The 13,216-nt window shown below is 37.1% G+C and overlaps 1 protein-coding gene across 10 annotated transcripts in view; it reads left to right on the plus strand.

Moving 5' to 3' along the window:
* Positions 1 to 13,216, plus strand: part of LOC124432253 (growth factor receptor-bound protein 14-like) — a 414,015-nt gene that overhangs the window by 93,223 nt on the left and 307,576 nt on the right. The window contains exon 1 of one of the 10 annotated variants that reach the window (XM_046981014.1): positions 5,215 to 6,691. The exons of 8 other annotated variants lie outside the window; for them this stretch is intronic. Coding sequence is in view for 1 of the 2 variants with exons in the window: in XM_046981012.1 (XP_046836968.1) it covers positions 10,319 to 10,421 (103 nt within the window). In the remaining variant the exon portion in view is untranslated. Of the gene's footprint in view, positions 1 to 5,214; positions 6,692 to 10,289; positions 10,422 to 13,216 lie in introns of those variants that run through there. One more of the 10 variants, XM_046981012.1, reaches the window with a different exon arrangement.

The raw sequence follows: 13,216 nt of genomic DNA on the forward strand, positions 1-13,216 counted from the left end.
CGGTAAGAAGAGAAGGATGAGAGGTGGAAGGAAGGAGTCGATCGGAGGAAGCGTTAGCAGCAGGAAGGCTATGTGTCGGTGTAATAATAGCCTCTCTTTCTCTTTCTCTCTCTCTCCTCTACCCCCCACGATCCCCCTATACTATATTGCTGTGTGGTGTAGGATAGTAGTGGGGTAAATGGGTGGTAGCGCTCTCAATTGTAGCAGTAGCAGTAATAATAGTAGTAGTAGTAACAATAGTAATAGTAGTAGTAGTAGTAGTAGTAATAGTAATAGTAGTAAATAATAGTAGTAGTAGTAGTAGTAGTAGTAGTAGTAGTAAATAGTAGTAGTAGTAGTAGTAGTAGTAGTAGTAGTAGTAGTAGTAGTAGTAGTAGTAGTGACAGTCAGACTCGGTCAGACGTACGGACGCGGACGTTTCGAACACGTTGCATTGTTATTACTCCGTCTCTCTCTCCCGCCTCCTCTTCCTCCTCCTCCTCGTCCTCCTCTCTCTTTCATCTTCGAAGCACCGAGCGGAGGAAGCACCACCCTCTCTTGTGTATACGTTCGTACGTAGGAGTAAAAAGACGTAGTAGTAGGAGTCCTCATTCTGGTAGTGGGGTGTTGGGGGGAGGGGTAGTGGGTGATAGAGGGGTGGGAGGAACGAAAGGGTCGGGAGTCGAGTGGAAGGAGAAAAGGGGGATGGCGGTGGTAGTGGTGGTGGTGGTGGTGTCGGCGGCGGTGGCGGAGGAGGAGAAACGAGCGGGCGAGACTATCGATCGGTAGGCACGACTCTCTTTCTCTTTCTATCTCTCTAGTACGCCTCTACTACTCGTCGATTATATACCTCTTCTCCCCTCTCCTCTTCTTTCCCTTCAACTCACCTCTCTTTCTCTCTCTTCCCCTTCATTCTTAATTCGCACACGCGTTTCGTGACGGTGCAGTGTTTCTCTCTTCTTTTTATCTCCCTCCCTCCCTCCCTCTCTCTCTCTCTCTCTCTCACTCTCTCTCACTCACTCTCGCTCGCTCGCTCTTTCTCTGTCTCATCTCTCTGTGTTTCTCTGTCTTTCTCTTTACTTCGTTCCCGACGGTTATCGAGCTACTACTACGCGACTCCCACGTGGCGCAGGCGTGGGTTTGTTGTCTCTCCGTCGCCCTCGCGCTCCTTTCGTTATAAGTTCTCATTCTCCCTCTCCCTCTCTTTTTCTCTCTCTCTCTCTTTCTCTCTCTCTCTTTCTCTTGGTCGCTCCTTCCTGGAATGACCATCGCGCGTTTATCGAACCGATTCCATTCTCTCTATCCCTCTCCCTCTTTCTCTCTCTCCCTCTTTCTCTCTCTCTCTCTTTCTCTCTTCCTTGTCTCGATTCGTCTTTCTTTCTCGTTTCCTTTCCCTTACGCGCTCCATTCTCTATTTCCTTTTTCCTTCTCTCCATTCGCATCTCTCTCTCTCTCTCTCTCTCTCTCTCACTCTCTTTCTCTCTCTCATTCTCATTCTCTTGTTCTTATTTAGTTCTCGGCATATATATCCGTTCATTCGTTCGTTCGTTCGTTCGTTCAGCCGGCAACAAGCGCACTGACGATGCAGAAGAGCGACCGCCGATGTAATTTTAGCCTTCTCAACCAAGTTGCAGGAGCTTTGCTCCACGAGACAATGTGTGTACCAAAGTCTACGACGCGCTTCGTCCTACGCTTTCGCGTCCTCTTTCTTCTCTCTCTCTCTCTCTCTCTCTCTCTCTCTCTCTCTCTCTCTTATCTCTTAGTCAGAGGTTGGTCACCATCCCCATATCTTCCCTTTCCCTCCAAACCGTAACTGCCAAACATGTCGTGAGAACAGTACACGTTTTAATGGACCATGGAGAGATATTATTTTGAGTCCGATCTCTCTCTCTCTCTCTCTCTCTCTCTCTTTCTGTATCTCTTTCTATTTCTTTTGATAGTGGTTGTTGAACATGTCGGCCACTTGGAATTATTTCCCGCCGTTTCTAACATACGAATTTAGTTTCCATATTAAACGTAATTCAAAACCATATAAATAACGATACTCTTACATGGAAATTACATATGTATATACATACATACGTACGTACGTACGTACATGTTTGTTTACAAATTTTGTATGTGTATATATACATATGTAAAGTTTATTTATATATAACGTATATGTATCTATCTACGCGTACGTTTTCTCGTTTCAAAGGGGAGAAGTAGAAGGGGTTCGTAAAGCGAGAACATGTCCTATATAGAAGAAGTGCATCGACCAAGAGGCGACGAACCCCCCTCCTCAGTGAAAGAAATTTGAGCTAGCAATGTACGGAATCGCACGAAGTTACGATGCAAAGTCTGCTGTTGCTTGCTATTGCTGTTGCTGCTGCTGCTGCTGCTGGGGTTGCTGCTTCGCTTCTTTTCTTTCTCCTCTTTTTTCTTCCTCCTTCCTCCTCCTTCTCCTTCTCCTTCTCTTCTTCCTCTTCCACTTTCTCCCACTTTTCTTCCTACTACTCCTCTTCTCCATGTCGCGAGCACTCTAGTGGTTTGAGGATCGATCGATTGCCGCCTGGCCCCCGGAAAACTGGCGTCTAATGTGACGTCATGTTACGTCATCGTTCACGAAGCGAGCATCAACGTGAAAGCCCTCTATCTCTCTCTCTCTCTCTCTCTCTCTCTCTCTCTCTCTCTCTCTCTCTCTCTCTGTCTCTCTCTCTCTCTCTCTTTCTCTCTATTTATGTATCCATCTGTCCATCTGTCTATCTCTTTCTCTTCGAGTACGCATACGCTTACGAGAGAAATAGTGAAAGGGAGGAAAGGACGGATCTCTCTCTTTCTCTCTCTCTTTCCCTCTCTCTCTCTCTCTCTCTCTCTCTCTCTCTCTCTCTCTCTCTGTCTCTTTCCCTTTCGAGTACGCGCGTACTCGCGCCCTTTTCAGGTTACGTGAAAGTACACGGATTGCGCTTGCGCAACTGAGAACGATGTACGAGCCACCTGTCTTCTCGACGAAAGCTTTCATCCTTTTCTCTGTCTCTCTCTCTCTCTCTCTCTCTCCTTCTCACTCTCTCTCTTTTCTCTTTCTCTCTCTTACTTTTTCACTTTTTTTTCTTTCTCTTTCTTTTTCATTCTCAACATTGGAAATTCGTCGAAGTAGACACGAAAGCCGATTGGTCGATCCTCGCAAAGCTTTTGCAACAAAGATAGATATATAGTAACTGATGCTTTCTCTTCTCTTCTTTCTCTCTCTCTTTCTATTTCTCTTTCTCTCTTTCTCTTTTTCTCGTGTAGGGTTGCGAAGGGTAATGGACACGCAGGACCTACCGCACGATGTTGTCGATCGGCCGATCCTCCAAAGTTTCTTCGTTTCTCCTTCCTTCGGCTTCTCGACGTCAACGTTCGCCGCGCTCCTCCCTACCTTCTATGTAATGGCTCGAATTTCGTTTCGTTACTTTCGACGATACGAGGAGGAAACAACGCTTATTTAGTTTCTTATCATATCTCTCTCTCTCTCTCTCTCTCACTTTCTCTCTTTCTCTCTCTCTCTCTCTCTCTTTATGCATTTATGCAATCAAGATTTGTTTCTTTTTTTTCTCGTACGAATATGTATACGTATCATGCGTTCCGCCACTACCATCGCGTCGTGATCATCGTAAATTATCATCATCATCATCATCATTATTTCTGTATCTCATTATATTTATGTCCTTGGGAATTTAGTTCGTTAAAAGAAAGAATGTTGGTTAAGTTGAGAGGAGGAAGAGACCGGTTGGACAACGGAATTATTGCACTGGTTGGAATGATTGCCCAAGGAAAAGTTTCTCTGAGAAATGCTTTAGAAAATATTTGAAACATGTGATTTATTATTTTTATGAAAAACTTCATATCAAAAAGAAAAAAAGAAGAAGTAGAAGAAAAAAAAAATCTAAAAAAAAGAAGAAAAGGAAGAAAAAGAAAAGAAAGATAACGTAAGTGGATGCGCTGTGTTCTGCGAACGGATTCTTTCTGACGAGATATTTTTTTTATTTGTGGACCCCACACCCCTCTCAATCTTAAACTTAGATAATATCAGTTTTTACTGGGGAAAAAAAAAGAAAAAAAAAAAAAAATTCTTTCGATAAGTTCAAGCAACCGTATTTCCAGTGATCGACGTTTTTTTTTGTTTTGATTATCAAAAAAAAAAATTTAAGAAAAAAAAAGAAAGGAAAAAAAAAAGAAAAAAAAGGAACTAAAAAAGGGACAGATAAAAAGAGAAAAATATGACAAGAAAACAACAACAACAACAACAACAACAACACAACAACAACAACAACACAACAACAACAACAACAACAACAACAACAGCAACAGCAACAACAACAGCAACAACAACCGCAACAGCAACAGCAACAACAACAACAATAATGACAACAACGATCGAAGGAAAGAATGGCATTGAGAATTATTATACTCCGATCATTATTATATCCGATTCGATTCTATTCTATTCTATTCTATTCTATTCTATTCAATCCGATTCGATCCGATCCGATCCGATCCGATCCTGGACGTGATCTTATGACGCATTCTACATATTATTTTCTTTGCCATCTAAGAGAGTTGAGAAAGGTGAAGAGAAACGAGCGGTTTCCTCTGTTATATGGAAACGAAAGGGATCGAACGTCGTCCTCGTGGCCTCGAAGGGATCGAAGCGGCAACGAAAGGAAAGGAAAGGAAAGGAAGGAAAGGAAAGGGAACGGTTGGGAAGGGAAGAAAGAGGGTAGGGAGGCGGTTAAAGGGAGACAGAAGGAAAGAAAGATAGAGAGAGAGAGAGAGAGTCGGTCGCGAGACGCGCCACGGATGCCTCGCCGTCGAGAATTCCAAGAGGGTGGGGCGAGAGAGCGCTTTTACGCGCTATAATGTGCACGCCAGCGTATTTGCGAGTACGCGAGCGCGCTCGTCTGGTTCATTTTCTACGTATATATATATATATATATATTTAATACACATGTGTGTGTATATGTGTATGTGTGTGTAGACGCGTGCAAACGAGAGTATATATGTGTATTTCTCTATGTTTATACGTGTGTACCCTGCGCCCATTCCCCTGTCTCCTTTGTGGTCTCTCTGTGTATTGTGTACACTTAAACACATGTATATAATGTATATCTATGTATGCATGTGTATATGTATAATACGTTTCTCTCTCTCTCTCTCTCTCTCTCTCTCTCTCGCTTTATTCGTGTGCTGGAAAGTGAGCGAGATGAGGTCGTATGTGAGCGAGGCGGGAACCGCTCCTTCTTCTCCGTAGTATGATGCGAGACGCCACGCGAGCGTCACGTTACGCGCGTCGACGACTCTCTACTTTGTGTTCTTTTTCTCATTCTCACTTCCGCTCCCCGTATACCTCTTATTATTCTCTTTCTTATTCTTATTCGTTTACGTCGTCGTTGTCGTCATCGTCGTCGTCGTCGTTGTCTTCGTAGTAGTAGTTATAGTAGTGCGTTCGGTGATAAATGATATCAATGAAAAAGAGAGAGAGAGAGTGAGAGAGATGTAAAGTTTACGTTTCTCTTTTCATTGAGACACGTGTCTTCTTCCTCTTTTTCTTTTTCTTTTTTTATTTTTCTTTTTTTCTCCCACCCCTATACTCTTCCTTCCATTTCTTCCCTCGTATACGCACGTGTTTTACGTGTTAGTGAACCTACTTACATATATAGTGCCGTTGTTTTGGTGGTAGTGTTGTTATTGTTGTTGTTATTGTTATTGTACTGTACGACTTGCGTGTTCTGCGTAATACCTCCTCGTTTCACCTGCACGAAGTATTTACCTATCGTCCGCAGGCATAACCAACCGACTATCACGAGTACCACCATCGCCACACCATTGCCACACCATCGCCATTACTAGATCTTCTATCACCACCATCACTGGGTGGTGATCGAGCGCGAAAGTTCAATTGCCTTATCCTTTTACTCGCTTGTTTCTTTTTTTTTCCCTGAGGGAGAAGGAAAAAAAGAAAAAGAAGAAAAAAGCAAGAGAGAGAGAGAGAGAGAGAGAGAGAGAGAGAGAGAGAGAGAGAAGGAGAGGAATAAAAAGGAAGAAAAGAAAAGAAAAGAAAAGAAAAGAAAAGAAAAGAGAGAAAGAAAATAAAATAAAATAACAGGAATGGCGCGTGGGTGATGGTGGATGAGTGTTTCTTTCGTGTGGGGTAGTTCGATTTCAAAGTTTTTTTTTTTTCTTTCTTTTTTTTTTCGAAACTTGAGCGGTGAAAAGTGTGTGATATTTGTTTGTGCGTATGTATGTGTATGCGTGTGCGTGCCTGCAAGTGTATGTATGTGTACTAGTGTGTCTCTCTCTCTCTCTCTGTGTATGCGCGCGCGCACTTCTCGCCGTACGCTGTGTGCATTCTCCCCCACCCCCTCCCCCGTCCCCCCCTCTCTCTCCCTCCTTCCCTCCGTTCTCCCCTTCCTATGTTTATACGCGTGTATGTGTCGATAGTGCAAAGTTTTAGTGAAATATGTCTAAAGTGATCGGAAAAGTTTCGTCGTCGAGACAACGAGCCCCTTGGATGTTCTCACGAGAAATGTTAGATGCTTCACGAAGACGATTCGACGATCTTTCTTACTTCTCTTCTTATTCTGATTCTTATTCTTCCTCTTCGTCGTCGTCGTCGTCGTCGTCATCTTCTTCTTCTTCTTCTTCTTCGTCAACTTCAACATCGTCGTCGTGATCGTTGACTCGTTCCTCGGTATGTCCCCCTTTTTAGTAGTCATGTTGGGCGTTTACGTACAATGTGTGTCACCTTTCTTTTTCGTTATTACTAAACGTTCAACTCTTTCTTTACTGAAATTAGTTTGAGTGAAAAACTGAATTTTTTAATCTCTTTGCATAGCTTCTTTCTTTCTTTTTCTTTTTTTTTTCTTTTTTTCTTTTTTTTTGTTTGTTTTTTTTTTTGCCCACCGATGCATGGCTCGGATATATGTGTGTATATATATATATATATATATATATATATATATATATATTTTTTTTTTTTTTAAAAACCCCTATCTCGAAACGTCGAAGTTATCCATAGCTCGTACAGAATTAATATTTTATTTGGAATATTTCATTTGAAGTTTTTTCATTCGCTTGGCAATGCTATGAACCACCAATGGTTAAAGAAAAAAACAAAAAAAAAAAACAAAAAAAAAGAAAAGAAAGAAAAAGAGAAAAAGAAAAAAGAAGAAAAAAAAATGAGAAATAAAAAAATCAAAATTCCGTGCAATTCTATAAAGATATCATGTGCCTTCAAAAATGTTTGACAAGATAATATCGAATAAATCTTTTGGAGGATTATTTGAGAACATTTAGAATGTTTTTTTACGATTTCGTTCTTACATACATGCATTGATAAATATTTAGATGCATAAATATAAAGATACATGTGTGGATACATATGCGTAGATATATATATATGTTAGATACATGTATAGATACTTACGTAGATACATATGTAGATACATATATAGATACATATGTAGATACATGAATATGTAGAAGACGTAATTGTTCATATTGAAATTATGTCGTATGTTCAAATAATTTTTATCATGGTTTATTTCAAAATGAGGATTATTCGATCGATCATTTTTACGATCTATTATATTACAAAGGTTAGTTTTTTTTTCTTTTCTTTTCTTTTTATTATTTTTTTTTTTTTTTCCTTTTAAATAAAATAATAAAAGATAAAGAGAAAGTAAGTCCCAACAATTAATATATCAAATCCAAATATGGAAAAATCATATTCTTAACACGTTCCGTGCCAGAGCCATTTTTGCCTGACTTGTCGTTCAGGCCATTTGATATTTTGACTAAAGAAAAAAATGACTGCGTGTACAAACCAGTGGTACACGTGACTTGGTCGTTTAACGTGTACCACCGGTGGTACACATGGCACGGAACGTGTTAAATAGCATATTGTATATCGTAAATGCATATGTACATCTCTATTCGATCATGGTAAATTGAAGAAATATCGTTGGGTTGCTTCGTCGATTATAATCGATATATACTTCTTATTTCTTTTCTTTTCTTTTCTTTTCTTCCTTCTTTTTTCTTTTTTTTCTAAATCGTGACACTCGAACGTTATTCTCTCTCTCTCTCTCTCTCTCTCTCTCTCTCTCTCTCTTTCTAAGAAAACTAAACGACTAAAAATTATTCTAACGAAAAAAGAATTTGTCGCAACTATTATCGTTGTCATTGTCATTGTTATTGTTATTGTTATTGTTATTGTTATTGTTATTGTTATTGTTGTTGTTTATGTTTATGATCGTTCGTTCATCTTTTCCCTTCTTCTTCTTCTTCTTCTTCTTCTTCTTTTATACGTCGTATATTCTAAGCTTTCAAGGCGACACGAGATACAATTTCATGACTGTCACAATGTTAAATTAATCTAAACGGCGATACGATTAAAAATTTTCATTTTTACTAAGTTACATTCATATCTATCATCCTATTTATTATAATATTTACTCGTACTTCTTACAAATAATGACATTAATTAAACAAACTTATTATTAATTGGATAAAATTAAAAAGATCGTTCAGAGATACGCATACGTTAAGTTGAGTCCTCTGAAGTGAAGGACGAGTAAAACGCGCGTGTTTTTATAGGTTCGTTTTTTTTTTTTTTTTTTTTTTTTTTTTTGGACGAACGCGCACTTATCGTCAAAGGGAGAAAAGACTTTTCCTTTTTCTTTTCCCTTCCTTTTTTTTTCTTTTTTTTTTTTTTCGACATGAAATGATCTTCCTCCTCCCGCAATGCTTTCATTTTTTTTCTTTTTTTTTTTTTTTTTTCGACATGAAATGATCTTCCTCCTCCCGCAATGCTGCCTTCTCAATAAAAAGAAGAAAAAGAAAAAAAAAAAAACGTGATGCATGTACGAAAGCAGCTAGCTAACACAAGGATAAAGAAAGGGAAAAAAGGGATAATTCTGAAACTGAGGCTTTCCTACGGAAGTAAGCGATCTTCTTCTCTTGATCTTTTTTATTTCTGTCTCTTGGCATCGTGGCACGTGTTGTTACTTCTTTTATCCTCCTTTATTACTCTTTCTTTTTCTTCTTATTTGTTTATTTTTTCTTTTTTTTATTTTTATTCTCTCTCTCTCTCTGTACCCCCCCCCCCTATCTCTCTCTCTCTCTCTCTCTCCGTTTCTCTATTCGTCTTCCTTATCTCTTTTTATGTGTCTCTTTTCCACTCGATGTAATTTATACGTTATTGCTTCCGTTTCCACGATTTACGCACACAGTACACGCATACAGTACACAAATATACAGTATACGATACAAGCATCGGGCACATACATAAAAGCTATACGATCGTATAATCTATTCGTAAGAATCGTAAACCGAGCGATAAGTTATCAAGATTCATGGTAAGCCGAAGATTACGCGTGCGTGTAAATGGAGAAAAGAAAAGAAAAAAGAGAAAGAGAACAGAGAGAGAGAGAGAGAGAGAGAGAGAGAGAGAGAGAGAGAGAGAGAGAGAGAGAGAGAGTGAGAGAGAGTGAGAGAGAGAGAGAGAGAAAGAGAGGGGGAGAGAAAAAAAGGTAATAAAAGTTCATAGACGTAACATTTGATTGGTTTTGACGTATATGCGTAAACGCGAAAATAGGCAATGTTCATTTTGAAAAATTGTCTATGACACAATCGATACCTAAATCATTGAAATAAAATATATAATATATGCATATGGACCGGAGTTCGATGTAGATCCACTATAAAAAGCACTGGTGTGTATATATATATATATATAAATGGTGTGTATTATATATATATATATAAATGTGTGTTGTAAAAAAACACAAAATGTATTTACGTTTCCTTTTTATTTACAGTCACGGACAAACGCGACGAGTTCCATCGCGATATAATAGACGCGTACAAGGACATGAGACAATAATTAATAATAGTATTGAACGTTTAGTATGTAAATAAAAGTTTAGTCTTCGATGATACACGGATGCGAGTAGAGGTCTTATTTGACTACGTTACGCCGTAAAACTAGCGTGATTAGTTTTCATTCTTTCTTTTTTTGCCTGTTTCTTTTTTTTTTTTGGTTTCTTTTTTTTTCTTAGTGCTTTCCCCCCCCCCCCCCCTATCAACCTTTCAAATTGTCTATGTATGCGATGCGATCGATGCACATACGACGAAACGTTTTTTTTTATACGTAACGATAAATCAATTCTATCGACGAAATAGAAAGGAAAAAAGGATATATATATATATATTATATATATATATATATATATATATATATATATATATATATATATATCGTCATATCCTGTGTTTCTCGTTAAAAGGATAACGCGAATTTATTTCTTTCTTCGTCATGGATTATCGACTATTGTCCGATACCAACAACGGCAATAACAACAACAACAACAACAACAACAACAACAACAACAACAACAACAATTATCCTACACATCACCGTGAGTATTATACGTCTGTTTATTTTTTATTTTGTTTGTTTTTTTATTTATTTATTTCTTTTTTTTTTTTTTTTTTTTTTTTTTTAATCGAACGAACGAAGGAATAAAAGAAGGAAGGAAATAAGGAGAGACAATTTGTATACGTGTTTATTATATTAATTTTCAAATATGAAAGCGTCTAGTTGGTTGTAAGATTAGATTATAAAACCGGTACATACGTATATAAATAGATACATACATATATAACGTTTACGAGATGTTAGAGATTATATATTGCGTGAAAGTCATCGCATATATATATGTATATATTTTTATCGTCATTTAATCATCCCGACGAGATGAAACGTAGAGGAAAGTCTTTTTTTTTTTTATAGCAAACAGAATTTATTTGTTTCTTTTCTTTTTTTCTTTCTTTCTTTATTTATTTATTTATTTTTTTTTTTATTTTTTTTTGTTTTTGTTTTGCTTTATTTCATTTAGTTTTATCATACGTTAGAATATAAGGACGACGATGGGAGCCGTCATAAAACGAATCTATATTATTTAAGTACATACATACAACGTATTTATCTAATTAGATACTTATTTACTTACTTATTTATTTACTTACTTACTTACATACTTACTTACTTACTTACTTACTTACTTACTTACATAAATATTTATCGTAGAAAATCGCTTAGATCGATTTTACGATAAATTAACGAAATATTCGACCGATCGAATCTATAATTTCGTTATAATGAAGATAAATTAAAAACAAACGAGAGAATGGTGAGTAGAGGGGAATGAAGGGTGACAGGAGGGGTAGGTAAGGGGATACCATGACAATCGATGCGTGTTAAAATTGCTTATTAAATTAATTAACGACAAACGGAGCTTTCAAAGTAACTTTCAAAGTGACTTCACATTCTAGATGAGCTTTTATAATGAATAAACAAAAAAAAAGCTTTTCGCCTTAGAATTATCGAACCTCACGTTTGATAAGATGACTAATATCAGTCAACACAATTCGTCGATACTTACATATATACACATACGTATATACACGTATTATACTTGCATACGTACATATATGTAGATATTAATTATGTGGATGTTTGAACGCAATGTTTACGTTAATATTTCTTATTGATAAGAAATGGGAATAACATGTTAATTTAAGCAAAATGAAATTAATTACGATCGTAGTAGCATTCAAATTGCGTAAGAGAATATTCGTTTCATTAAAATATTATCGCTGACGTGGTACTTAACACACATGTAGGTACGTCATCGAAGTGAGTATTAAAATGATAACACGTGGGACAAGGACGGAGTAAGTTCTTTTTTCTTCTCTCTCTCCCTCTCTCTCTCTCTCTCTCTCTCTCTTTTTCTTTTTCTTTTTCTCTTCTTCTTTCATTTTTACGTCCATCGATCTTCTTGCTTCACGACCATATTTTTTTTTTACCCTCCTGCTTCGTGCTATCGTTTTCTTTCTTCTTCTTCTTCTTCTTCTTATTATTATTATTTTCTTTCTTTCCTTTATTTCCTTTCTTTTCTTTTCTCTTCTTCCCTATTCTTTTTCTTTTTCTTCCCTTTTCTTCTTTTTTCTCATCCTCTTTTCGTTCTCCTTTAACTTCTTCGATTCTTGCTCCATTTATTTTTCTTTCCCCTCTTTCTTTTTTCCTCGTTTTATTCTTTCTTTTCTTTTCTTTCTTTCTTTCTTTCTTTCTTTCTTACTTTCTTTTTCCTTTAATCTCGAAAAATACAGAAAAAAATGTTCGAGAACGGTGACGCACCACCGTAAGAATTGCTGGCACGAGTGGATCGCGACACTAAAGAGAACGCTTGATCTTCTTTTTCTTCTTCTTCTACTTCTTCTTCTTTTTCTTGTTTGCGCAAAGGATAAGAGGGAGGGAGAGAAAGGGATGGATGGATGGATCGCCATTTTTACCGCACTCAATAATATAATAATAATAATAATAATAATAATAATAATAATAATAATAATAATAATAAAAAAGAAAAAAAAGAAGGAGAAAATAAGGAAAGAGAGTAAAGAAGTAGAGAAAGAGAGAGAGAGAGAGAGAGAGAGAGAGAGAGACTGTTGTTTCTCTGGTGACGATCAAAGACAAGTCGGAATCGTCGAAGAATCGACGGGACATTTGATTGCTCGACCCCGAAATTCTTTACGGCGATTCGGACGATCGATCGTTTCTTCGGTCTCGCGTTTATTTACGATTCCACGAAGAAAGAAAGAAAAAAGAAAAAAAGAAAAAAAAAAGTATGTATGCGCGTGTGTGTGTGAGAAAAAGAGAGAGAGAGAGAGAGAGAGAGAGAGAGAGAGAGAGAGAGAGAGAGAGAGACATACAACACACACATATATATATACATAAATATATAATGCGTACATACATATATGTACGTATGTATGTATATATGTATATTATATGTATATGTAGATAGATAGATAGACAGATAGAATAAGAAGGAGAAAGAGAGAGAAAGATATAAATAGAAATAGAGATAGATAGAAATAGAGATAGAGAAAGATATAGGGCACGTTAGAAAAAGGAATATATATATACATACATACATACATACATATATATATATATATATATATATATATATATATATATATATATATATATATATCGTATGGTCGTTGCGTAAAGAACTCCTTGGGATATATTCGATGGTGGTCCTTGAGCGCTTTCGCAACGATGCGATTTTGATTTTAATAGAAACCGGTCGCGCTTTCTACCTTCGTCACGAAATAATAATAATAATAATAATAATAATAATAATAA

Source organism: Vespa crabro, chromosome 24 (assembly GCF_910589235.1).
Source record: "Vespa crabro chromosome 24, iyVesCrab1.2, whole genome shotgun sequence".
NCBI classification, from domain to species: Eukaryota; Metazoa; Arthropoda; class Insecta; order Hymenoptera; family Vespidae; genus Vespa; species Vespa crabro.